This window comes from Ranitomeya variabilis, chromosome 5 (assembly GCF_051348905.1).
Source record: "Ranitomeya variabilis isolate aRanVar5 chromosome 5, aRanVar5.hap1, whole genome shotgun sequence".
Classification (NCBI taxonomy): domain Eukaryota; kingdom Metazoa; phylum Chordata; class Amphibia; order Anura; family Dendrobatidae; genus Ranitomeya; species Ranitomeya variabilis.
Window position 1 is genome coordinate 217,447,946 of NC_135236.1, and position 25,804 is coordinate 217,473,749.

General features: G+C 43.2%; 1 protein-coding gene across 1 annotated transcript in view; it reads right to left on the reverse strand.

Annotated features, from left to right (window-relative positions):
- PRTG (protogenin) overlaps window positions 1-25,804 on the reverse strand; it is a 148,494-nt gene that overhangs the window by 93,090 nt on the left and 29,600 nt on the right. The window contains exons 3-5 of the mRNA XM_077263790.1: window positions 3,320-3,464; window positions 594-727; window positions 127-264 (exon numbers count right to left, since the gene is read on the reverse strand). Coding sequence (XP_077119905.1) covers window positions 127-264; window positions 594-727; window positions 3,320-3,464 — 417 coding nt within the window. The remainder of the gene's footprint in view (window positions 1-126; window positions 265-593; window positions 728-3,319; window positions 3,465-25,804) is intronic.

Below are 25,804 nucleotides of genomic sequence, written 5' to 3' on the forward strand. Positions count from 1 at the left end.
TAAAATGGACAATATTATTTTTTGCAGTTATGTAACATCTAATCTGGTATTAACAATTCGAGGACAACCCCATGATAATTTTGGAAGAATTTTCTCATGCATTCCTTTTTTTAGCAAAGTTCTTACCAAGTCTGCTCCAAGATACTATTGGTTTAGGGTTTCCTCTAGCCATACACTCCAGTGTAACCGTTTGGTGTACAGAGGTAGTTGTATTCTGAGGAGGTGCAATGATGATTGGCTTCTGGAAAGGCTCTTCTGGTGTGGCTAGAAAAAAAACATACAAAAAAAACAACTTTAGAATGGCTGTCAGAGGAGCAGAATGAATAAAGGGGGCCATAGACTTGACTAGACTTATAAAGCAACTTTGCAAACATTTTGAGTTGTAAAACTTAAATTTTTCTTCTACAAAAAAGTCAATATAAACATATGGACTAGGAATGTGACTTGTGATACAATTTTTTATGGCCACATAGATAGCGAACATCCATATTAGGCCACATAGATTGTATGATGCATCATGTGTCACATGCGACTGTACAGTAAATATGGAAGCTGCACTAATCTAGTGAATATATTTGAATGTTGCAACATACCTGATAAAACAGTTAATGAGGCTTCGGCACTCTTCCGTCTATTTAACGAGGTGGTGGCTATGCATCGGTAATTTCCAGCGTCTTTCTTAGTGATGCCATAGATCTGAAGAACACCTTTTGGTAGCACAGTAATCCTTTAGGTAAAATACGACAAAGTATTATTTAACCTATTATTTTCCACGTATTTAAGGAGTCTGAGTCTCCGTATGCTAAGGAATTTGTTCTACAAATGTGCTAGATGTTATGATCGATGTGGACCTGACACAGAGACCGGCACGGATCTCTAAAACAGAGGGGCAGAAGTACCGAAGGTTCTCTCTTGGAGGGCAAAATAATATATATATATATATATATATATTTTTTTTTTTTTTAAACAAATCCAGTCAATGGGCAATCAGTCACACTCCCTTATTGGCATCCACCTTGATCCAATTCAGGTCACTTTGTAATCTACACAGAGACAGGAAGCGGTGATGTCACACTTTAAAAAGCTGCTAGACGGCTGTGGCATATGACTGCCAGCAGCGGTCAGATATTTTATGATGACATACTACTCAAGTCATCTGACCACTGCAGCCACTGACTGGTGGCACACAGACATCCCCGCTGCCTGTTCCTGCACAGACCACGGAGCGCCCAGTTATTTAGTTCTTTATCCAAGTCTGTGCTGGTAGGCAAGCATGATAGCTTTGTTTGCTTGGTTTTTTTTTTAACATGTCATTATCCCCTTGGCAAAATTTTAATTTAACTTGGACAACCCCTTTAAGATGAGCTCAATAGAAAGTCTACGAGCCCATTTTCTATTATATTTTTCCTCTGACTGTTCCGCACCTGATTTTGGCTTACAGATGAGGAGGAAAAATACTCACTAAATACTCAATACTTGGCCTTAGGGCTCACTCACATGAGCGTATTAATCGGACGAGTGTTATCCAATGTTTTATTGGATAGCACTGGGCCCAATGCTATTCTATGGGTTAGTGCAGATCTGATATTTGTTTTCTTATGCATGAGAAAAATAAATTCAGCAAGCTGTGAGTAGCTCTGCAAATCGGAGCATGCACACCCACTCAAGTTTATGGGTGCGTGTAAAACATCAGATTGCACTCGGATGTCAACGGAGTGCAGTCCGTTTTGCATGGACACCGGCAATGGAGAAGATGAGGAGATGAAGTTCTCCATCTTCTCCACACCTGTGCTCCGATTCTTTCATGTGCGAAAATCTGATCACAAAAAACTGACACTGCTAAAATGCTGATCAGACTTTGAACCAGGTGTCTATTAGCCTAAGCCAATTCTCTTGCATGCGAGAATGCACGCTTGTGTGACCCCAACCATAGAGGGACTCTTCCTCCCCTCTGATTTAGCACCCATACTGCCATAAATCAAAATTCTTGACAGGCCTCAGTTACATGCCAAACGTTTTGTGGAAATGCGGTTATAGGAACAATGTACATTTTAATCATTAGTTTTTGCAATAAAAATAATGAAATAATCAATTGATTAAAATGTACTTTGTTCATGGGAAAACCTCTTTAAAGTAACAGACATGTAGCTAGATCGTCACAACAGGCTGGACAACTAAAAGGTCACTTACATGAACTTGTTTGAATCATAATTTCTTACTTTAGAGGAGCTTGTTGAAATGTTTGAAAAACTAATTTAAGATAAAAACAATCATCTATTCTAGTTATTTGCGGGAATTTGATGCCGATTGTCTATCCTTAAGGTCATCAATTAGATCATCGAGGGGCAGCGTTGCCAATTTTATTTATTTTGTTCTTGACAACTTATCCTAAAATCACGGACAGCTGAATTATTTTAAGCACAGATTGGAAGACATGTAAAATAATAGTCATATCACTTCTTTTTTTTTCTAAAGGCAGTAGAAAAATAAGGGTCATTTCTCTGACTGTCCGGAACGACAGGCACCCCAACAATCCTTGTTTATCAAGCATAGCACCATACATTTGGTAGTGGCTATGTTAGTATTGTCCCATTCAAGTGACAATGACTTCATTGCAATACCAGGAGCTAGCAGCTGTACCATACATTGATTGGCTATTGATGGCCTATCCTATGTCTAAGGGTTTCACATTTGCATATGGCTGGTCTGCGTATGGCTGCGTACATCCTCCCTTAAGCTCCGCCTATTTCCGCATGCGTCGTACAGTGCGTACCTATTTTTAACATTAGGTACGCAGGGACATGCGTTGTATGCGGATGGGTCCGCATGCTGTGTTTTTAAGTGCCCGCCGACCGCATGGGAATGCAACTTTTTGTGTTCCCGTGTGGACGGCGGGCTCGTCAAAACACAGCATGCGGACACATCAGCATACAACGCATGTCCCTGTATACCCAATGTTAAAGATAGGTACGCACTGTACGACGCATGTGGAAGTAGGCGGAGCTTAAGGGAGGATGTACGCAGCCATACCCAGACCAGCCATACGCAAATGTGAAACCAGCCTAAGTCATCAATATGAACCTACTACTGATCAGATCCTATAAAAGGCAGGCACTTAAAAGGAGCACTAGTGTGAGAAACATGCCATACAGCCATCAATAAGGCCATCTATGGTCCTAAGCAAAAAAAATATATATACTGATTCATTCCATAAAATAGAACATCACTGTGATGTATATCCAGCCTACTGATAATTGAAAAGACATTCATGATGTCAGTCTTCTAGAACATATTACAGCTCTATTAAGTTGTTACTTACCTGTCCATGGCAAGAGGTAGAGCTGTGCGATTTACTTCCCAAGTAATGACAGCTGGAGGGTTTGCGGTTATCCTACAAGAGAAACGTGCCATCCCTCCCACTTGCACCTTTATTGAAACTGGTTGTTCTTCAAAGGCAGACATAGCTGAAATATAAAATCACGGTCTTAAAAGGCTATTCTGCCTAAAACTTCCACACATTTAATATTCAGTTTTATTACAAATACTTGGTTATCATTTATGTAAATAATGGTTGGCGGAATTTATGGAGCAGGACTACTGCCACCAGCAAGAGAATAATTTATGGAGCAGGAGCCACCAGCAAGAGTATTGTACTGCTAAATGAGCCACGTTTGGTCATCTGTAAATTTATTATCTGACCTATAAGTGTGCGGTCTGACTCAGCTCACTGTGAGGGGAACGTGAATGGTTAGACATAGCGATTAGAATATTGAGTACACTGTACAATGGAGAGTACCCGGGTGAAAGGTGAAAAGTGCATATAAGTAAGATCGCAAGACAATTTAATTTACAAGCACCCTGAACAATCACATTACAACAAAGACCTTCAAGCCAAGGAGTATTAGCACAAAGTCTTCCAAGTATATTCTGCAGACCACAATATGCAAGGTTGTTACGTCTATGTCTTCTCGGCATACAACCATTTCTACAGCTCCTGCATAATGGATATTTCTGACAATGGACAAAATGGAGCAAATGAAACCCTATCTTCAGGCAGGTGCACAAATCAGGTCTTCCAATAAATTCTTCACACTTAATTTAAACAGGGATTTCCTTATTCACAATTAAAAAGGATTTCTATAATTTTTTTAGAATCGACTATTTATGATATATCTTCTTTCCTGAGATACTTACAGCCTTGACCACATAAGCCATCAAAGAGCAGCTAAAGACCGATGGAAGGAAAATAAACTTCAGTGAACATGTGTGTTTATCCTCAGGAAACTCTTATTTCTCAGCAGGAAAAAATTAGGCTTCGTAAAACCTAAAATAAGGCATGAATTGGATTTCCTCCAACATCTGTAGATTGTTAAGAGTACAAGTACGACACACTTTATACCAATGTTGAAAGCATCTGCCAATATCGACAGGTTCGGGCCGACAATCACATGTATGGTGGCACTGACCAACTGATTGCTGGGGGAGATGTCAATCGGGCATGCGATTTTGGACTGTGATCGCTTTGTTCTCACTGAGAACGCCCTATTCTATCTTTGGTATATTACTTGGATTCACAATGGTGGCATTTACATAAGCAAGATCCTCCGTATCTTTGTACTTTCCCTTCCATAGCACATAAGAGATATACTGGACCTCCTTCAAACACTTGAAGGCAAACATGTGAGAGAACAGGGCCGTATTTAGAGTTTCTGCTGCCCTAGGTACTTTTAGTGCTGCCTCCCCCTTTGGTGAGTATGACACTATCGGTAGCGACTTTGGCAAAAACCGCAGATGTGACAGTAGCCTTTTGCAGCAGATCCGGCAGTTTTTCCGCATCTGCCGCGTAATGGATCACTTACGGCAACACTGCGTTCGGCCTCATTCATTTCCTATGGTATTTGTGGACATTTGCAGCACTTGCCGCGATCCGGCAAATGCGGTTTCATACCTCCCAACTTTTGAAGAAGGGAAAGAGGGATAAAGTTTGCTACGCGCGCCTCGGCAAATTTTAGGCCATGCCTCTGACCACACTCATTTCACAACTAGTGACACCCATATCCACACCCATTTAGTACTGCTGATCACACGGTTTCATAAACAATAATTATAAACAAAAAAAAAAAAAATGGCCACAGTGCTCCATACTGTATAACGACCCAACATGATGCTCAATACTGTATAATGGCCACACATGATGCTCCATACTGTATAACGGCAACACATGATGCTCCATATTGCATAATGGCCCCCTCCCTCCCATCTTGTATGCATGGCTCATCTCCCCCACCCTCCCATCTTGTATGCATGGCTCATCTTCCCCCCATCCTGTATGCATGGCTCGGCACCTCCCATCCTGTATGCATGGCTCGGCACCTCCCATCCTGTGTGCATGGCTCATCTTCCCCCCATCCTGTATGCATGGCTCGGCTCCCCCCACCTCCCATCCTGTATACATGGCTCAACTCTCCCCCTCCCATCCTGTATGCATGGCTCATCTCCCCCCTCCCATCCTGTATGCATGGCTCATCTCCCCCTCCCATCCTGTATGCATGGCTCATCTCCCCCTCCCATCCTGTATGCATGGCTCATCTCCCCCTCCCATCCTGTATGCATGGCTCATCTCCCCCTCCCATCCTGTATGCATGGCTCATCTCCCCCTCCCATCCTGTATGCATGGCTCATCTCCCCCCCTCCCATCTTGTATGTATGGCTCATCATCCCCTCACCCATCTTGTACGCATGGCTCATCTCCCCCTCCCATCCTGTATGCATGGCTCATCTCCCCTCCCATCCTGTATGCATTGCTCATCTCACCCCCCCTCCCATCCTGTATGCATGGCACGGCTCCCCGTCCTCCTTCATCCTCCCCCTGTCCTCCCTGGCTGTGATACTCACCTTTCCCACACCGACCGAACATCCCTCCATCTCTGTCCCGGCGCAGCAACTTCTTCCTGCGTGAGCGGTCATGTGGTACCGCTCATTAAGGTCATGAATATGCGTCCATATTCATCACCTTAATGAGCGGTACCACGTGACCGCTCACACAGGACGAGCTGCGGGCGCGGAGACCAGGCATCGCTGGAGTAGGGTGAGTATGACGTCTTCAAGGAGGCAAGCAGGCGTCTGGGGGGGCGGTCGGTCAGTCGGAAGGTGACCCCGGACTTTAATAAAAAAAAAAAAAACTTGCCCCCCCCCCCCCCGCATCGTCCTGCCCTAGGCACGTGCCCTCAAGTGCCTAGTGGCAAATACGGCCCTGTGAGAGAACATATACTTTTGGCCTCTTCAGATGTGGAGGCATTATATAATAACATCTCACATGAGTTTGGCATCAGAGGAGTGTATCGTTTTCTAACATCAAGATCAATTGTGTGCAGCAGACAATTATTTTGTTGCATATCTCCTAAGGTTCACCCTTATCCACAACTTCTTCCTCTTTAACAGGAAGTACTTCCACCAGCTCAGGGGCACTGTGATGGGGAGTCCCTGTGCCCCATCGTATGCCAACCTGTTCCAAGGCTGGTGTGAAGAAATTGTAGTCTTTGGGGATGAGGCAAGGTGGAGGCATCCCCACATAGGTGTCTGGTACAGATTTATCGATGATATACTCATTATTTAGTCAGGTACAAATAAGCAGTTCTTGGACTTTGTTACAGAACTCATTATCAGTAGAATGGGTTTGAAGTGTAGGTCTGAATCAAATTGTAATCAATTACCATTCCTGTTTGTATTCATTAAAAAATAACATCTGTTGTAAAACCACTAGTACCAACAGCCTCCTAAAGTGGGATAGCCACCATCCACCCCCTTCAAAAAAGGTATACCTAAGGGCCAGTTCTTCAGATTGAGAAGGAACTGCTCCAGCATCCATGAATTTCATAGACAGGAGAGAGATATGAATGGCAGATTCAGGGAAAAGGGGTATTTACACTATATTTTGGATTTGGCCCATACATTTGCAGAAAATTAAGAGAGATAGTCCCTCCTTTTTTTAAAAAAAAGAATAATAAAGAATAAAACAAAATCTTGATGGTATCACAAGGATTATAGGCACATATGACAAAATCCCATATACAAATAAATATGGGAGGGCAAGAAGAGATCAAAAAAATATTAAATGATAAAATAATTGCATTCATTTATATTAAAAACATCTATAATATAACGCTGGGAGCGTCACTCTGTCCGAAGCCTTTATAGACTGCGCAAGCGCCGGCGCAGTCTGAACCCCACAGAGTGACGCTCACAGGAGATCGCGGTATGCGTAAGCACTGAATGCACACCGCGATCTCCAACGGAGAAGCAGGGACGAGCCAGGAGGGTGAGTATGCTATATTTACCTGTCCCGTTCCAGCGCTGCGCGCTGCACCATCCTCCACATCCTCTGCCTGTGACGTTCAGTTCAGAGGGCACGATGACGCGCTTAATGCGCGCCGCCCTCTGACTGAACAGTCACAGCCAGGATGTAGAGGATGGTGCAGCACGCAGCGCTGGAACGGGGGACAGGTGAATATAGCAAGTGCCGGGGGCCTGAGCTAGCGGCGACCCCGGCACCTGACCCCCACAGCGCGCCGGTGTCCCCGCCTGCTCAGGCCCCCGGCACCGCCACGCACAGCCGCCCGCACTCAGCACCGCCACGCACAGCCGCCCGCACTCAGCACCGCCGCCCGCACTCAGCACCGCCACGCACAGCCGCCCGCACTCAGCACCGCCACGCACAGCCGCCCGCACTCAGCACCGCCGCCCGCACTCAGCACCGCCGCCCGCACTCAGCACCGCCGCCCGCACTCAGCACCGCCGCCCGCACTCAGCACCGCCGCCCGCACTCAGCACCGCCGCACTCGGGCAGTAGAGCCGGAGAGAGAAAGATGGGAGCAACATATGGCAGAATGGAAACAGGAACAGGCAGAATGGGTGCAGGACATTACAACAGAATGGGAGCGCAGGATGGGAGCAGCACATGACAGAATGGGGGCGCAGGATGGGAGCAGCACATGACAGGATGATTGCGCACGATGGGAGCAGCACATGACAGAATGGGGGCGCACACATGACAGGATGGGAAAGCAGGATGGGAGCACATGACAGGATGGGGCGCAGGATGGGAGCACATGACAGGATGGGGCGCAGGATGGGAGCACATGACAGGATGGGGGCGCAGGATGGAGCAGCACATGACAGGATGGGGGCGCAGGATGGGGCAGCACATGACAGGATGGAAACCATATACCAATACAAATGCTCGCCACCCGGGCGTAGAACGGGTTCAATAGCCAGTAATATATAAAAAAGCAAAAGCAGAAATGCCATTAGGGGACACCGAGCAGAAGGTCAGGGACAAGGAGGATATCACATCTCTCAGTTCATCTACTTTCTTTATCATGGATGATATAAGGGGTATATAATTTGTCTGCGTTCCATGCGGATACCCGTATGTATTTCGTTGCCATGGAGTGTATACTTTCTGATAAGGGCAATCACACGCCACTGCTCTTTATGTGCTCCATCGTGAAATGCATTGTGGGCATGAGCAGTGCAATAGAGTGCACACTGCTGGTCAAGTGTGGACCGCTGGCGTGCATTACAGTTGACGCGCGTCACTTCCGGACATGCACCGTACGGTTAGAGGGAGGGTCAGTAATATGGAATATGCGTTCTATAACTATGGAGAAAGTCAATGGCATTATCCAGGATGTGTCTCTCCCCCTCCTAACAGAAACAACAGTATTCTTTGGGGAGTGGTCTAAATATGTGAGATTTTTATACAGGACCCATGATAGCAGACTGGATATCATTAATTAACATCAGGCCTCCTGATGAGCTGCACGATGAAATGCGTTGAGGCAAGTATATGAAGACACAGCTAGATAAGTAATACCCTTTATCTTGCATTTAATATGTCATTAATTACATTTATGTTGAAATTAGGGGCACATCTGGCCCTGCTGATCTAAAGCTATCTGAGATAGTATGGTTGGTTCCAGTACAGTATTAGGTAGTGGTGGCGAACCTATGGCACCCGTGACAGAGGGGGGACACAGAGTCCTTGCTGTTCCGCATCAGTGGAACGAGGACAGTGGGTGAGGACCCCCGCAGCGTCAGCCCTTACATCCTCGGACATATATCTAGCTGAAGTATATTAAGGCGCAAGAAAATGTCAGGTCTGTGCACTGCAATACATGCTGCGGGACAATCAGAGGCCAGCAGCTGATGTTGGCGTACATGAGACTGGGCGCATGTCAGTGACGTCATGCGCCTCCCGTTGTTTGGACACAGAAATCAACTGCTAGCTTTAGGAGACGACGAGGCGGGAAAGAGGAAGGAAGGTGGGTAGCAATGTGTTTTTTTTTTCCTATGCGTTGAACAGTGGCGCCAGCAGGATGGGGGCCATATACTAGGATAGGGGCATATACATGGATTGGTGTGGGGGGGGCATATACCAGGATGGGGGGAGCACATATACCAGTATGGTGGGGTGTATATACCAGGATGAGTGGGGTGCATATTACAGGCTGTGGAAGGTGGGGGGTTCATATACAAGGACAAAGAGGGGGTGCATATACCAGGATCAAGATGAGGGAGGGTTCTTGCATATACCAGGACGACAGGGTGCATACACCAGGATGGGGAGAGCATATACCAGGATGGGGAGTGCATATACAATGATGGGGAGAGCATTTACCAGGATGGGGAGAGCATATACCAGGATGGGGAGAGCATATACCAGGATGGGGAGAGCATATACCAGGATGGGGAGTGCATATACAATGATGGAGAGAGCATTTACCAGGATGGGGAGAGCATATACCAGGATGGGGAGAGCATATACCAGGATGGGGAGATCACATACCAGGATGGGGAGAATATTCATTTATATCTGCAGTCTGGTACCCCAGCTCCGATCTGTGGCTGCTCTCTGCTGCCTCCGCCTTCTCTCTACAAGAGTTGATGTTTATAAACTAAAACTTCAGTATTCAGGTTAAATGGCCGTGTTGTCACTTTGCGATAAATAAGTGGGTTTTGGGTTGCAGTTTGGGCATTCTGTCTCTAAAAGATTCGTTATCACTGGTATAGAGCAACCCAGGGTCAGTCGCAGAGTTTATCCAGGGTGCCAACCTCTGCGGTTAGGTAAGGTTGAGCTTGTTTAAGAAAGTATTTTTCTATCATCAGTATCTCAATGAAAATATTTTCTCCGTATTGTAATGGGTACACATCTCACCCTTTGGTTGCTGTAAGACAATGTTGTATATAGATAGAGGCGTTATTGATCCCGTTTATGTATCTGTTTTCAATCTGATGTAAATACATTAGTGTTAAGCTAATTAGGCCACAACAGGGCATTGTAGGGACAGCCACTGATGAGATGGGGCACCACCCTCTGCTGTTAGGCAGAAGCTACAGTAATTATTGGCGAGTTATTTACATATGTTTATGTCTATTTATATTTGTTGGTGTTTGATATTTGTGCGTTGGGAGTCTGACCTTTTAATATTTAATAAAGTATTCCATTTTAATTAGAAGGGTCTGTATATGACAGCCTAATATTGTGAGACCTATTCCTTCTCTACTCAATAGGTTTCAAAATTGACTCCCGGAGAGGTCCGTCGGCAGCTTTTAGAGAACACAGGAGTGCTTGTCCAAACAAGCACTCCTGTGTATGAGAGAGAGGTCTGTCGGCTGAACGATTGGTCAAAGCATCACTCGGCCAACAGCCATGTAATATATATGGGGGCCTTAAGTGATGACAGAACTGAAGGTTTTCCTAAACTGGAGGCAACAATACTGGAAGACATTTTAGGGTACCTTCACATTAAGCGACGCTGCAGCGATAGCGACAACGATGCCGATCGCTGCAGCGTCGCTGTTTGATCGCTGGAGAGCTGTCACACAGACCGCTCTCCAGCGACCAACGATGCCGAGGTCCCCGGGTAACCAGGGTAAACATCGGGTTACTAAGTGCAGGGCCGCGCTTAGTAACCCGATGTTTACCCTGGTTACCAGCGTAAAATGTAAAAAAACCCAAAAAACAGTACATACTTACATTCGCGTCCCCCCGGCGTCCGCTTCCTGCACTGACTGAGCGCCGGCCCTAACAGCAGAGCGGTGACGTCACCGCTGTGCTGTACTTTCACTTTCACTTTACGACGCTCAGTCAGTGTGGGAAGCGGACGCCGGGGGACGCGAAGGTGAGTATGTACGGTTTGTTTTTTTACATTTTACACTGGTAACCAGGGTAAACATGGGGTTACTAAGCGCGGCCCTGCGCTTAGTAACCCGATGTTTACCCTGGTTACCACTGTAAAACATCGCTGGTATCGTTGCTTTTGGTGTCAAACACGACGATACACGCCGATCTGACGACCAAATAAAGTTCTGAACTTTGTTCAACGACCAGCGATATCACAGCAGGATCCTGATCGCTGCTGCGTGTCAAACTAAATGATATCGCTAGCCAGGACGCTGCAACGTCACGGATCGCTAGCGATATCGTTTAGTGTGAAGGTACCTTTACTCACTGGTGATTTTTTTTTCCATTAAATGGAAATGCTCTTTCAACAAAATAAGTAATCATGTACAAGTCTAACGTAGTCTTCTACAACCATAATATGTACATGTAGAATATTTCTCATTTAGAATGTGTGCTTTTGTTCTTTCACAGTTCAGATTACTGCCTGTCCATTGTTGGACCATCAGCTGCAATGTCACTTCCAGGACACTTGTGTCTTTTCTAGTAGCACAATCTTACTGCTCCTTCTTATTCAATGCTAATGTCAATTTAAAATCCAAACTGTAAAGGCAATGCTGTGATGGGCGCAACAAGCCATAAAGAGCCTGAACATCAAAGCTTGGGAGAGAGTTCTGTTGTTCCAGAAAACAGCTCCCTTCACAACACCATAAATGTAATTGCCTTTTTATGAGAGGTTCTCCCCTTTCTATTATTATGTAGATAGTTCTCAAGTTTACAACGTGACAAAAACCACACCAGCTATTGTGTCCTACACACATCTCCATGCCTTCTGAAATGATCCTCATAGCACCTGTGCTTCCTCCACTCTGGACTGAAATGATATTAAGGCAAGATAAATCTATTAGGGTATGTGTCCACCATCAGGAACAGCTGCGGGTCTGACGCTGCGTATTGATGCATCGACAAACCCGCAGCGGCCAGCTGTTACTGCATAGTGGATGAGAGTTCAAGAAATTCCATGTCCACTACGTCCAGAAACGCTCGTGGCTCACTCGCGGACACCGAAATGGGATCTTTCCAGACCGCAGCAGGTCAATTTCTCTTGCGGAGATGCTAGTCTCCCCAAGAGAAATTACATCAAGAAATGTATTGGATTCAGTGAACACAAGCGGATTCACCTGCGTTCAATATAAAGCAGTGCTTTGGACAAAGCGAACATGCATCCAAAGCACTGCTAGTTCCGGATCGTGGGCACCTGGCCTTAGAGAGAACCAAACAAAACCAAGAAAAATTGCATGTTCATCATATCTGAGCACATATTTATGTTCTACCACATCTATTAATATCACAATGGGTTCACCACCACACTCTTGGGCTACTTCAACATGTAGACCAATATTTCACCCAGCAATCACTGGATTCATTGGACTATGATCGAACTTATATTTTCAGCCCAAAATTGGAATAAGGCCAATACAATGTAGAAAGCAGACACTGAAGGTGAGAAGATATTACTTGCAGGTGTTATGCTTGAAAGAGCTTTCATGTATCACTACCATGCTTGATTTTGCTTTTAATCCGGGAAGGTAGATGCATGGTATATTTCATTTGGTGGACACATCTTGCTAATTTGTTCTGTAGTTTACAAATGAAAGTAACCTAAAAACACAATTGTTCCTTCCCCAAGCTGTCAGACTTAATTACTATCAAATGCATTCAGACCATGTGTAACTCTAGTATGACCTTAGGGAATTAATCAGTCCAAGATGAAAGTTTATCAGATTTCACATTCATTGGCAGCGTCCGCCGATAATAGATAGTCACCTAGACCTCCCTAAAGGAAATTGGTTAATCCCTTCCTATATGTGTGTATATATGTAGTAGTACTACACTAGTCATGCAAAATGCGGAGGATTATATATATATATATATATATATATATATATATATATATATATATATATATATATATATATATATATATATATATATATATATATACACACACACATATACACATACATACACTATAGTTCATTGGAGGTGCTTATTTGGGGGCGCACACACAAGAGAACAGTGAGACGATTTGGAGTGATTATTTTGCCAATGAGTATAAACAGAGGAACATAGAAAAACATCTAGTAAAAAACAAGATTGATAGAATCATATTTTAATTTCTATCACATCCAAACACCACAATAAGATACAAAAACAAAACAAAACACATTTTTCCTGTAGCAGAGTCTATAGTTTCAGAAGCTTCACAAGCAATGTACACATTTGCTATGTCAATCACCAAATTCTTTCAAAGTTCAGGATGTGAGGAGCTGCCCAGCAGCCATTACAACACAAAAACATTTCAAATGACCAGCTAAACACCCTTGTCCACATGGCAGTAATTAAAAGGTCAAGGAGCAAACAGCAAAATGTTTGAAAGGAAAAAAATCTCACATAATAACTAACAAAAATAATTTCCACAGCAGAGAACAAATAGATTCATGAATTTGAAGGTAAAACATCTTCTTAGCTCATCAACCCCTAACATGTAGAATGGACTTAAAGTGAAATAAAATGTAAGATTTAATTACCTTCGATGGCACAACCCTAAACTATGAATTACTTGATGAAACACAGCCGGAGAAATTGTAGAATTATATATCCTACATGTAAAGAAAATAACCCCATTTGACGTGACTTGCTTGGCACAGTCCCTATTAACTTCCTGTGCTACATCCTTTCATTATCGGTGTGCGGACGTTTTAAAGTGTACGGTCAAGAGAGCCATCACCGTAAAAGGGAGGATGGACTTTCTACAAAATTGGTATCTCGCATTTCTTTCTGTTATGCGCATTAGTGGGAGATCAACAGTTAATAATTGGAATAACCGAACATTGCCAATTAAGGCGTCTAATGGAAGTGGAAATAATATTTGCACTCGTTGTTGGGTCTGAATCTGTAAGTAACCCATTAGGCTTAGTGAACGGATTGAACAATCACTTTATTTTATCAACAACAAATTGTTATTATTAGTGTTTATTCCAGTCTTTACACACAAATACAAAAAGTCAATATACAAATGTTGCCTTAAAGGCTTCATATTAGGCATTTCTACTCCACTGTACAATGATTTATAATTTTAATTGTCAGCATTATGATAGTCATTAAAGAAATGCGCTTATAAGGTTTTTTATTCCCAAAAAGTGTGTATATGTGCATTTAGTGTAGTGTATTAATATACTCCCCTTCCGCTGCTCTCTCCAATCTGCAGCGCCCTTCTCCTCTTCTCAGTGACGTCACCTCTCTGCAGACACTGTCGGTCACGCTGCACTTTGTCTGACCCAGAAGTGACTTTTACAATGTAAGCCTATGGAGTGTCAGAACTAGGCTCTACAGGCCTACGTTGTAAAAAGACTCAGGCATAGGGCATACAGTGAACCGGATAGTCACAACTGCAGTGACGTCATTGAGAAGAGGAGCAGAACCGTGCTGGATGCTGGAGAGAGCAGCGGTAGGCGAGTATATAATACACAGACACATGTTTAATGAATAAAAAAACCTAATTGGAGTGCTTCTTAAAAGTGTTATCTCTAGCCTTATCCATAGGATAGGTCCCCGAAGCTGCCGTATAACATTAAAAAAATATTTATAACAATTGTTTATGTCATAGAATTGCTAGGGGACACCATGAGGCTCAGGGCTGAGGAGCGGCACTGATCCAGAAGGTAAAGTTTTTTAGGGATTGTGGAGTGGGCAGCTGCACTGGTGCAATGGGTAGCCAACACAGATCTCCACTTGACACTTGCCTAGCGCGGCTGTCCGCTTAACACTACATACTGCGCAAGCGAGGCTGCCGGCTTGACACTGCACAAGCGCGGGATTTTACAGTAGAGTCGAGTTAAGTTAGTGCAACCCGGAACTTCTATTGTGACTGAACAAAAACGAAGCACATCCCTATGACTCAATGAGCAGGTATGATCTAACTTATAGAAAGTGCTTATTACAATGCCATTTTTAATGGAAAAAAAACGTGTCAGTGATGCACATTGCATAACCAACAACACACTGGGGGCAGTTTAGATGCTAAAAATGATGTATTAGGTTCCCTTTAAAGTTCACAAGTTTCATACCCTCAAAACAGTAGAGTAATGAGCATGCAGGCACAAGGCTGGTGGCAGGCAGTCAACGATTAAATAATGCAAGTTATCTATCATAACCAAGTGTAGTCGTTGGAAGGGGCTTCATGACATTTAATGTCTGGGGGCCCAAATGACTTCATATCTTGGCAAGTATTTTGTTTTGTATTTAAATCTTCAATCAGTTCGTCAAACTGGTGTTTCTCAGCCAAAACTGCTGGCAAAGTGCAAGTACAATAATAAATTTAGTCTTTATGTGAAAGTGCTCTTCTAGTTGGAAAGTTCCATAACCAATCATTTAGACTGATAGACACACTGCGGCGATTTAGGCAGTCAGTGGGTTAACCGCTCTGATGAACAGCGAGAGCCTGACCATCATGTGTCTTATCGCTTATTGCAAGTGCTGTTGACAGAATGTATTTGATTTTGGGAGCTTAGCAAGTGTGATTTGATCTTCTCACTCATAAAGCATCCCAGATGGGTTTCCCCTTCTCAGATTCTCTCTCATGCAGGCAGCAGTGTGTGGCCAGAGAAATGCACAATAAATGCTAATACACTTATCATTAGCTTCCCTTGGCCTCTTCTAAATTTTAGCAAAGGAGAAACTAGTACAAGGAAGGCAAGCAACAAGCTACATTACACAGCTTCAAAGCTCTTCATCTTGTGTGGCCACAATGCTTTTAGGGGCCAAAGGGCACATAGATTCCCCCTTGCTTGGGGTGCTTTTTCTCGTCACTTTGCCAAGTGATTGGCTCCTTGCGTTGATAACTAATCCTACACATACCTTTTCCCAGGACTTGCTCCCATTCCATTAAGTATTAGCACCAGTAAGTACCTAAATAGTCACATGAAAACCACACTGAATCCCTGAAAGTATTCACAAGCAATTAAAGGCTAGGAAGAGAAATTATGGGAAATAAAATGTTCTCCTTGCAGCTAATAATCGCCTACTGGAAATGCGACTACTCGCACCTAGAAATTCTCACTGCCATCATTTTTTATGTTCTTGAAATAAAGCTCCATAATTCTATAAAGGACACAACTTTATGACAGACTTCAGCCCTGATTCAACATTTCCAGGTTTTTCAAGGGAAACTTTTCTTTTTTGCCTTCTAGTTTTATTGCCACTTCTTGCAGCAAATTTTGTAAATGGCACATGCTGGTTGATGCTTTTCGCTCAAAATCAGAAATGCTTTTTTTCTTGTCTTAACTATTTTTTTTAAACTCCTTTTTTCGTGTATAAAGTCAAATTTTTTCTTACGCTGCATGTTGACTTTCAACTGCACAAAAATAAAAAGGAGACAGATTTTATACTATAGTAGGGTATTGGAGTACGAGTGCACAAAGGATGAATAAAGGCCCCGTCTCACATAGCGAGATCGCTAGCGAGATCGCTGCTGAGTCACAAGTTTTGTGACGCAACAGCGACCTCCATAGCGATCTCGCTATGTGTGACACGTACCAGCGATCAGGCCCCTGCTGCGAGATCGCTGGTCGTGTCGGAATGGCCTGGACCTTTTTTTGGTCGTTGAGGCCCCGCTGACATCGCTGAATCGGTGTGTGTGACACCGATCCAGCGATGTCTTCACTGGTAACCAGGGTAAACATCGGGTTACTAAGCGCAGGGCCGCGCTTAGTAACCCGATGTTTACCCTGGTTACCAAAAAAAACAAACAGTACATACTCGCCTTTCGGTGTCCAGGTCCCTCGCCGTCTGCTTCCTGCTCTCACTGACTGCCGCCGTACAGTGAGAAGTGAGAACGCAGCAGTGACGTCACCGCTGCGCTCTGCTCTCAGTGTACGGCCGGATCTCAGTCAGAGCAGGAAGCAGACGGCGAGGGACCTGGACACCGAAAGGCGAGTATGTACTGTTTGTTTTTTTTGGTAACCAGGGTAAACATCGGGTTACTAAGCGCGGCCCTGCGCTTAGTAACCCGATGTTTACCCTGGTTACCCGGGTGCTGCAGGGGGACTTCGGCATAGTTGAAGACAGTTTCAACGATGCCGAAGTCGTTCCCCTGATCGTTGGTCGCTGGACAGCGGTCTGTGTGACAGCTCCCCAGCGACCACACAGCGACTTACCAACGATCACGGCCAGGTCGTATCGCTGGTCGTGATCGTTGGTAAATCGCTTAGTGAGACGGGGCCTTAAGGCTAAAACATCTGGATAAGGAAAACCATGCCCTCACTGGAACAAAAGAAACAGACGAAATTAAGCAAAGTAACTTAACCCTTTAATGACCTAGAACAAAAAATGTATGTCAATTAATCAGTAAAGGCTGTACAAAGTTGGCTCAAGACCTGAGCCTGCTTCATAAGGGGGCACGTGCCAGCTGTGTTAACAAGCCGACACATGCAGTAACCAAAGCTTTCTTTGATCATTGCAGTTTATTCTTAAGCAAAAGATAAATTGGTATAGTAATCTAGCCACCTTACATAATAACTAATCCCTAAAATGTAATTTATTATTATTATTATTATTATTATTATTATTATTAAAAAAAAAAAAACTTTTAGTCAAAGTGCCACAAACCAGCAGCCTGAAAGACAAATAAATCATACAAAAAGCTCCTAATACACCCTACTACTCCCTAATATACCCTTCCTACCTGCAGAGGGTGGCACCCTAGCTTGTACGCAATGTGGCGCCCCCGCTCACCGATGGCTCACCCTAGATAATCTGTTGAACGCTAAATAAGTAATAAATATACAACCAATACACAAAAACAGGCCAATCAACAGAAAATGGTGCTGTGCAGATATAGGGAATCTAAAGGAGAAGGAGGGTAGAGAGTAATCAAGTAAAGAAGGTGATATCTAACCAATAATAACAGACACTAATCATCTTCCTTATTCAAAAAGGAGCCAGATGTAAACACAAACCGATAAAATCACACGACTAGAAAATAATTGGAAAACCCAGATACAAATGGAATATCATAAGGGCAAGGGTGAAAAAACAGCAATGAAAGATAAAGGCCTATACTAACTGGCCCTAAATTCACCCTATTGCCACTGTCCCTGCCTAGCAGCGGAGGTTGGCACCCTATAACCCAACGCAAATGGCGCCCCCGTTCCCGACGGCTAATTCTCAGTTCCCCTACACACTTACCCGCTCACCTCTCAAGGTAAAGATAACCAGCCAAAAGAGAGTGAGGGAACCACGTGTGTAAGAAAAAAAGAAAATTGGGGGGCAGAGGGTGCACAGGACAGTAAATCACCTCAAAATAGGGCGCTCAAAAAGGCAACAATAAGGGGTTCAGCCTAGAACCAAAATCAAGATGGGTACACCACACAAAACACCAACACAGGTTCCAGTCACTGGGTTAGTTGCTCCTACTAGTACGGTGTCATTCTGATCAAAAGTAGCAGGAACCTGCCCTTTAAATCATGCAATAGATCAGTACCACGACTGGCATGTTACCAGAAGCCAAAACAGAAAGTGTTCACTATAAAAAAAATGGTTCAATACTACAGCTCTCACCTATTGCACAAAGCCCAAAAATACAGCAACACTAAAGCAAAAAAACAATCTTATCTGGGGTCCAAATGATGAACAAATGCCTCAACATGTTTCCCTTCCATGATGACAGTTCGTCAGGAGGCGAATGGATTAGACGATGCCAGAAGATACAGCATACGACAGTCATGACATCCCGGTTGCAGGTTACACACCTGATAGGGCTAGGAGGGTCCAACGCAATTACCTATTATATGGAACAAATACTCGTACTAAAAAGGGTAATAACGATACTGTTAGATTTACTAGTACCTATAACCATGAGTGGCAGAACCTTAGGGCAATCCTGAATAAACATTGGCCCATACTGAAAACGGAGCCCACCCTGGGGCCAGCCCTGGGTGAATTTCCAGCTATGACTTCCAGGAGAGCACCCAATACTGGGAACCTTTTGGTGAGGAGTCACTACATACCTCCGATTAGGAATGTATTTAACACTCGGGGTCCTCTCCTAGGTTGTTTTCAGTGCGGCCACTGTCTGGCATATGCAAATGTCCAGCGTAGTTCTATATTTGAGTCATCTGATGGCCTTAAACAATTTGAGATCCGACAGCATATTACTTGTGGCACGAGTAATGTTATTTATTATGCCACATGTACTAGCCCTTTGGTATATATAGGCCTTACCTCTAGGGAACTTAGAGTTAGGGTACGTGAACACATTCGTGACATTTGCGCTGCCAGAACAGTGGTCGATTTCTCTGAGTTGAAGACGATCCCGTGCCACTTTCGGATACACCATAATTGTGACGCGAGGTCACTCCGGATTAGGGGTATATAAAGTTTATATATGGGGTAAGGGGAGGGAACAACAAGAAATTGTTGGCACAAAGAGAGGCTAAGTGGATAGTGCAATTAGAGACTATGGTACCCAAAGGGTTAAATGAAGCATTAAGCTTCGCTCCCTTTTTATAAATGGGTAATTATATTCTATACCTCCCTCCCCCCCTTGTTCCTTTTCTCTCGCCATCAGATGTTATGCCCTCCTGTTTACCAGCTTCTTGCGCCTCCTTGATCATGTTTGAATCCATTTTTTAACTGTTCCTTTTTTTCTTATGTTAGCTATTCTAATTTGGTTTATTGTCACATTCACAGTTTTAATCTCTCCGTGCTTGAACCTTCTTATGCCCATTTGCATACGTCTCCAGCTGTGCCGCTTGACCCATTGGAAGAATTTAATATGCCATTGAATTTGGATCCAACCCTTTGCATCAATCAGAAAATTTTGCACTCGCATCTTCTTTTGTATTAATTATCATATGCTGTATTTTTATGCAAATAGTGTTGTCTGATATTATGGTATGATTAATTTAAATATTTATACGGGGCTGTCCTGCGGTAACTTCTGAGGGGAGTATTTGGTGGCGCGCTTGTGCCCCTGTCTATCCAGCGGCTCCTCGTCTGCCGGGGCGTCTTCCCAGCCTCTCACACATGCTTTTATGCATGCATGATTTTTCCTTGACGCCGGCGGCCGCTGTAGGACCTGCGGAGTGCAGGGCACATGCGCCAAGATACCAATACTATTGGTCGAGACACATCATGTGACCGACATTAAATGAGTCACCAATGGGATAAAAAGGTCCTTGTGTGCAGTAAGAGTTATCCCCTTGAGAAAGCAACAAACAAACAAACAAGCGAAACGTACGTTGGGGGCTCTGTTGGATTCCTCTGGTGCCATCCACCCCATTCTGGTGTTAGCTGCTGGTAAGGGCCATTTACAGCTATTTGCTTTGATGATTATATGGTTACTTTGGGTTAGCACTTCATTTTTTTTTCTCTTTAGTGCTACTCATTTCGTTTGGTGCTGGCTACAGGGAAGTGCTATTGTATAAGGATTTATTCAATGAGACCATGCTATTGCACTATATTAGAACTTTCATTAGGGCATGCCTTCCTGATTTATGTGATACTGGCAGCTATGTGGGGTATATGGCACTCAATCTTTCGTGTCATCCTGTTGTAATTTTTACTGTGTGCTACATTTTATTAAATTTTCACAATAAAATACTCTTTTTAACCTAAGTACTCCCTTTTCCTCCTAATTTTTCTAGATAGTATATGGAGTTGGTTTCCTTTGCTGTCCTCTTTTTTGAGGCTTTGTTTTGCATAATTTTATGCAAGGTATTTAGACAATGTGGCTATCTGGTATCTGTGTCTCTTAAACTGACATGAGAATAGAAGACCATTATTTTACTGATATAGCGACATCATATTCCACAGTGCTTTATAGATAATGTCATTGCTGCCCCCATTGGGGCTCACAATCTCAATTCCCTATCAGTATGTCTTTGCAGTGTGAGAGGAAACCGGAGACGCCAGAGGAAACCCACACAAACACGGGGCGAACATAGAAACTCCTTGCAGATGTTGTCCTTGGTGGCATTTGAAGCCAGGGCCCCAGCGCTGCAAAGCAACAGTGCTAACCACTGAGCCACCGAAGTAATAGTTTTCTCACTTGTGACCAACAGTTTCCTAAGGACTAAAGATGCATAGAGACAGTTCGACTCATAAGAAGCACTGAATGAAGATCTAGCTGGTCAAGCAGCTCTCTTTTAACCCTTTAGTGCCATGGGCTCTCTCCATACATGTGTTGTGACTGACACATTCGAGACACATGCAGATGGAGCCGAACAGCTGATCAGCCGAAGCGATCCAGGTATCCGGGTTCCCTCTGCAGCTTGTTCGGTAAGTGCTATAGCTTGCAGAATAAACCCTGACCCAATCAAATTCGCTCATCTCTACATGTAACCTAATTTACCCAATAGGTGTAGAAATTCTGCAACATCAAATACTAATTGTTAGAAAGTAGCCTAAAAGGTGGAACATGAAGGCAATTTGAATGTTTAATTTTTTCTAGTGCTCCTAGATGACTTGAACCTGTGATTGATTGATTGATTGATTGATTGTTCTATATACTGCAATTTATATATGCAGTATATAATAAAAATTTTTAGAGTTAAGCGAATATGTTCGAAATAAGTTGCTGAATCTGAATTTGATGTACTCGTGTCATATTGGCACCCTACTCGTGACGCATTTATGTTCGACAATCAATTCCGAACATGCTCGATCATTTCTACTCCCATTGACTCCAATGACGTTCGGCTGTGTTCGGCGAATATTGCAAATACAAATATTTGCTGCTGATCGTAATTGGAACCAAATTTTGAAAAATTCGCTCAACTCTAGTAAAAACGGAAGGGATGTAACGGTGTATCAAACTCTTGGCTATGCCAATGGCGCACGAAAGGGGTACATGTGCATATAAATGAAAAGTAATTTTCTCAGGCACTATAGCACTAACCGATACAGTGCTAGTATGATTTTCATAGGGGCTCAGTCTCCCATATCACTGTTGTTTCATATTGATTTTGGAGTAAGAGGTTCCCATTAAAAGAGAACCTGTCAGTGGATACATGCTGCCCAAACGGTGAGTAACATGCATCAGCAACTGGCAGCAGTAACCCGGCCATGCAGATTTTGTACTTTTAGTAGTTGTTGGGAATCGAGCTGCATTGTTCACTGGCCGTGTAGGTAGGACTCCGGCAGCTTCTTCCCACCCACATACAGTGACTGACAAGTTTCTCCCTGTGTGTATGGACAGATGTTTATCAGTCACAGAGTGAGCGGGGAGACACCATCGGGGACCCACCATCGGGGACCCACCAGCATGACTATTGCACAGTGCGACTCTGTCCCCGAAGGTTATCAAAATTACATTTTTCTCTGAAACACCGCAGCATTTCAGAAACAAAACATATATTGCTGGGATACTTCAGCCAGTGGCAGATACATGCAGCCCATGGTTTTGGCAGCATGTATCAGCTGACACGTTCCCTTTATACAGGAACAATCAGAGTAAGCTGTAACAGGCAGAGGCTGACCTGTGTAACAGAGCCAGCATCTGCATGGTATTATGCAGGCTCAGCTCCTGAGCCCGCTCTATACATTGACACACAACATGAGATGTGTTTAAATCACACACCGGGAAGGGTTTAAAGATCCTTTTATAAGAGCTGATCAGTATGATCGTTTCATCCCCATATAGTCTATATATTGTTGATACCTCACTATGCAAAAAAACAATTTAGGCCACATCAAATATGCAAACAGCCAATGAAAAAGCCATGTTTTCACTGCCAACTAACAGGGAATGAGAGTTCTTCCGAATGCTGTTAAAACCAATTATCGTCCTCTCTAAAAGCATGCATTCATGGCCAAAATCAACACATCTAAAATGGCCTTTAGGTAGAAGCAATATGCCTGTTTGCAGTCACAGAAGCTAAAGAAGGTTTTCTAAAACAGACATGAATTAACACAAAAGAATTACTTCTGATACATTTTATAGGTGGTGACCATCAGCCATATCTAATAACATGTGAAAAGTAAAGCTACACCTCACCACAGTCCTTTTACATTCCAGATATCTTGAAGGCCACAATGTTCGGTAGTTTATAATTAGGGGTACACGTTCTCTCACTCACCAGCCTATATATGAAGCTTCACTAAACTATTTTTTATACTTCAAAGGGCTCAGCCTGTGTTTTTCTTCCAGCCGAGTAAAGCTCAACCTCTTCTTCTGAGCTAGGACTTCCTGACACATGTCCAGGCAAAACTTTTCTCAACAAAGTTCATCAAGGTGACATTTTTCTAGACCTCTGCACACACCATGTGGACATGAAGCAAGTCGAGTTAGGCTATCTTCACACGCTTAAGCTTACAAAAAGCCGGTTTTGCTTCCTTTTTGCTGTTTTTTTTTGCTTAGGCTTTGCTGCGTTTTTGTCAAGGTACATTTGTCTCTTGTGCATGCTGATAATGTTTAGTGCATAAAAAAAAAATAACCTGACTCCACTTCATCAGGTTTTGGCAGCCAAAACGCAGAAAAACCTGATACCTGCGATTTTTGCAATGGTTTTTTGCACTTAATCAGTGTGTTCAATGGGTGAAAAATGCTGCAAAAACGCTGAAAGAAGTGAAATGCTGCATTTTGCAAAAACCAAGGTCTTTGACTAAACAGGAGGAAAAAAAAACAAGATTTGTGCACGAGATGTCTGAAAATAGGAGTGTGCTGGTACTGTAAAACACAGCTGAAAATTTGCAAACAAAAAAAAAACGCAACGTGTGAACATAGCGTTACTTGTAACTTGTCTGTGATAAATCATTTCTTGGTTCATTAGATTCTGTTTAATTAACAGAACAAATTTATTTGCTAGGGTTCTCAAAGGATTAGCTTGAGCAGAAGAGAATGGGTCACGCCAGTAAGAAAGGGTTACAACTATACCGATTAGTGAATTGTAATCTCGTTATAAGTCCTGTCATTCAACTGGTCAATTAGCCTGACTACGCGGAGACCATCATATACATGAAAGCGGACCCTCACATCCCCTAACCTCACATCATGACCATTTCTTGACATATCTTAGAAGTATGTCGTGCGTGTTCACACACATAACCAGCAGCAGGCTTTACTCCGTCACACGTAAGGCTGAGGAGTGTGACACTCTGGCGCTCAGCCAATTGGAAATCAACCATAATGCTCGGAATAAGCCATAGCAAAACAATTTGTGGCTTATAGGAGTGCAGATAAAGAAACATATAGGTCGTATTTCATCTGTGGAAGTCTGGTATGAACGATCAAACCGCAGCGGGAGGCTAACTGTGGGATCTACAGCCAAATCTGATTTATTATATATCTCATCATCAATTATTATTTCTAGTGCAGTTGAGACCTCTCAACGCGTCACAATTAAAGGGATATTTCATGAATTTGACGAGCGAGGCTTGCCCTGGCCTGACCCGTTTTGCCCACTTTGTCAGCGATGGGGAAAAAAATAGCGTAAATGTGCCAAAAATTGCATTTTTGGGAGGTCGGTGATGCAACATCTTTGAAAGTTTTGATCAATCGCCCCTTTGTGTAATCATCACTATAGTAGAATAATATATAGTAGTATAATATCAAATAAACTTTCATTTAACAGCCAGGCAGACAAATGTTTTAACAATATTCTTATGCTTTCGTGTTTGGTAGCAGAAATAACCATGAATCCATTATTACAAATATTATCAACTACAATAGGCCTATTAATGATAACATTACATGACCTTAAAGGCGCAGGTCTATGGGGGCGTAGAATGACCACTGCTGGAAAACATGGCTAGAAGCAAAGAACTCTCTTAAAGTTACTGTATGGCAGGATTTATCACATTTCCAGTCCTGGGGGAGGGAATCTGCCTTTGTAGTGCCCAAATACTTGCCTGCTGTGGAATTAAATTACATTTTAAACACAGCATGACTGAGATGTTAATGGATAGGTCTGAAAGCGGCCGCAGAGGGGGCTGCGATTTAAAAAAATTAAAGAGTTATTGCTATCATTTAGAAATGGTGAAGAAAACTGGGAGTAAAGCAACATTAACCCCTTCGTCACCAACAGCACAGAACAAGTATAGCAATAGATGGAAGTTTCCTTTTTTTCTATATAAAGAAGAAAATAAATCTCAGTAATATTTTACAAACAAACCAACCTGTATTTAAGGTAAGTGATCTAATGCCCACTTCTACTACTGTAATAGTTACTGCGAACCAGGCCGTGAAAGGGAAAATCCCAAAGGAAAAGGGGAGGAATAGAGATTAACCCACAGCAAGAAGTAGTGCAATTAATACACTGCCTATAAATGACTGTAGTAAGTCATTATGACAAAACTCATTTAACCGGGTTACTGAAAAACTGACCTTCATTTGTAAGCGAGCAGGAGGGAAAATGACAAATTGAATGAGATTTTATTTCCATCGGCTATTTTCCAATGCAGATTTTTGTTTGATCTGCAAACACACATTAAATAAAATTCAAAGTACTGCCACCAGATGTATAGAGAGGAAGGTTATACATTCATCCAAGTATTAACCTCACCATAAAATAAGGATGGTCATCAGATCCTAGTTTTGTGTCTCTATAGAGCGTCCATTGG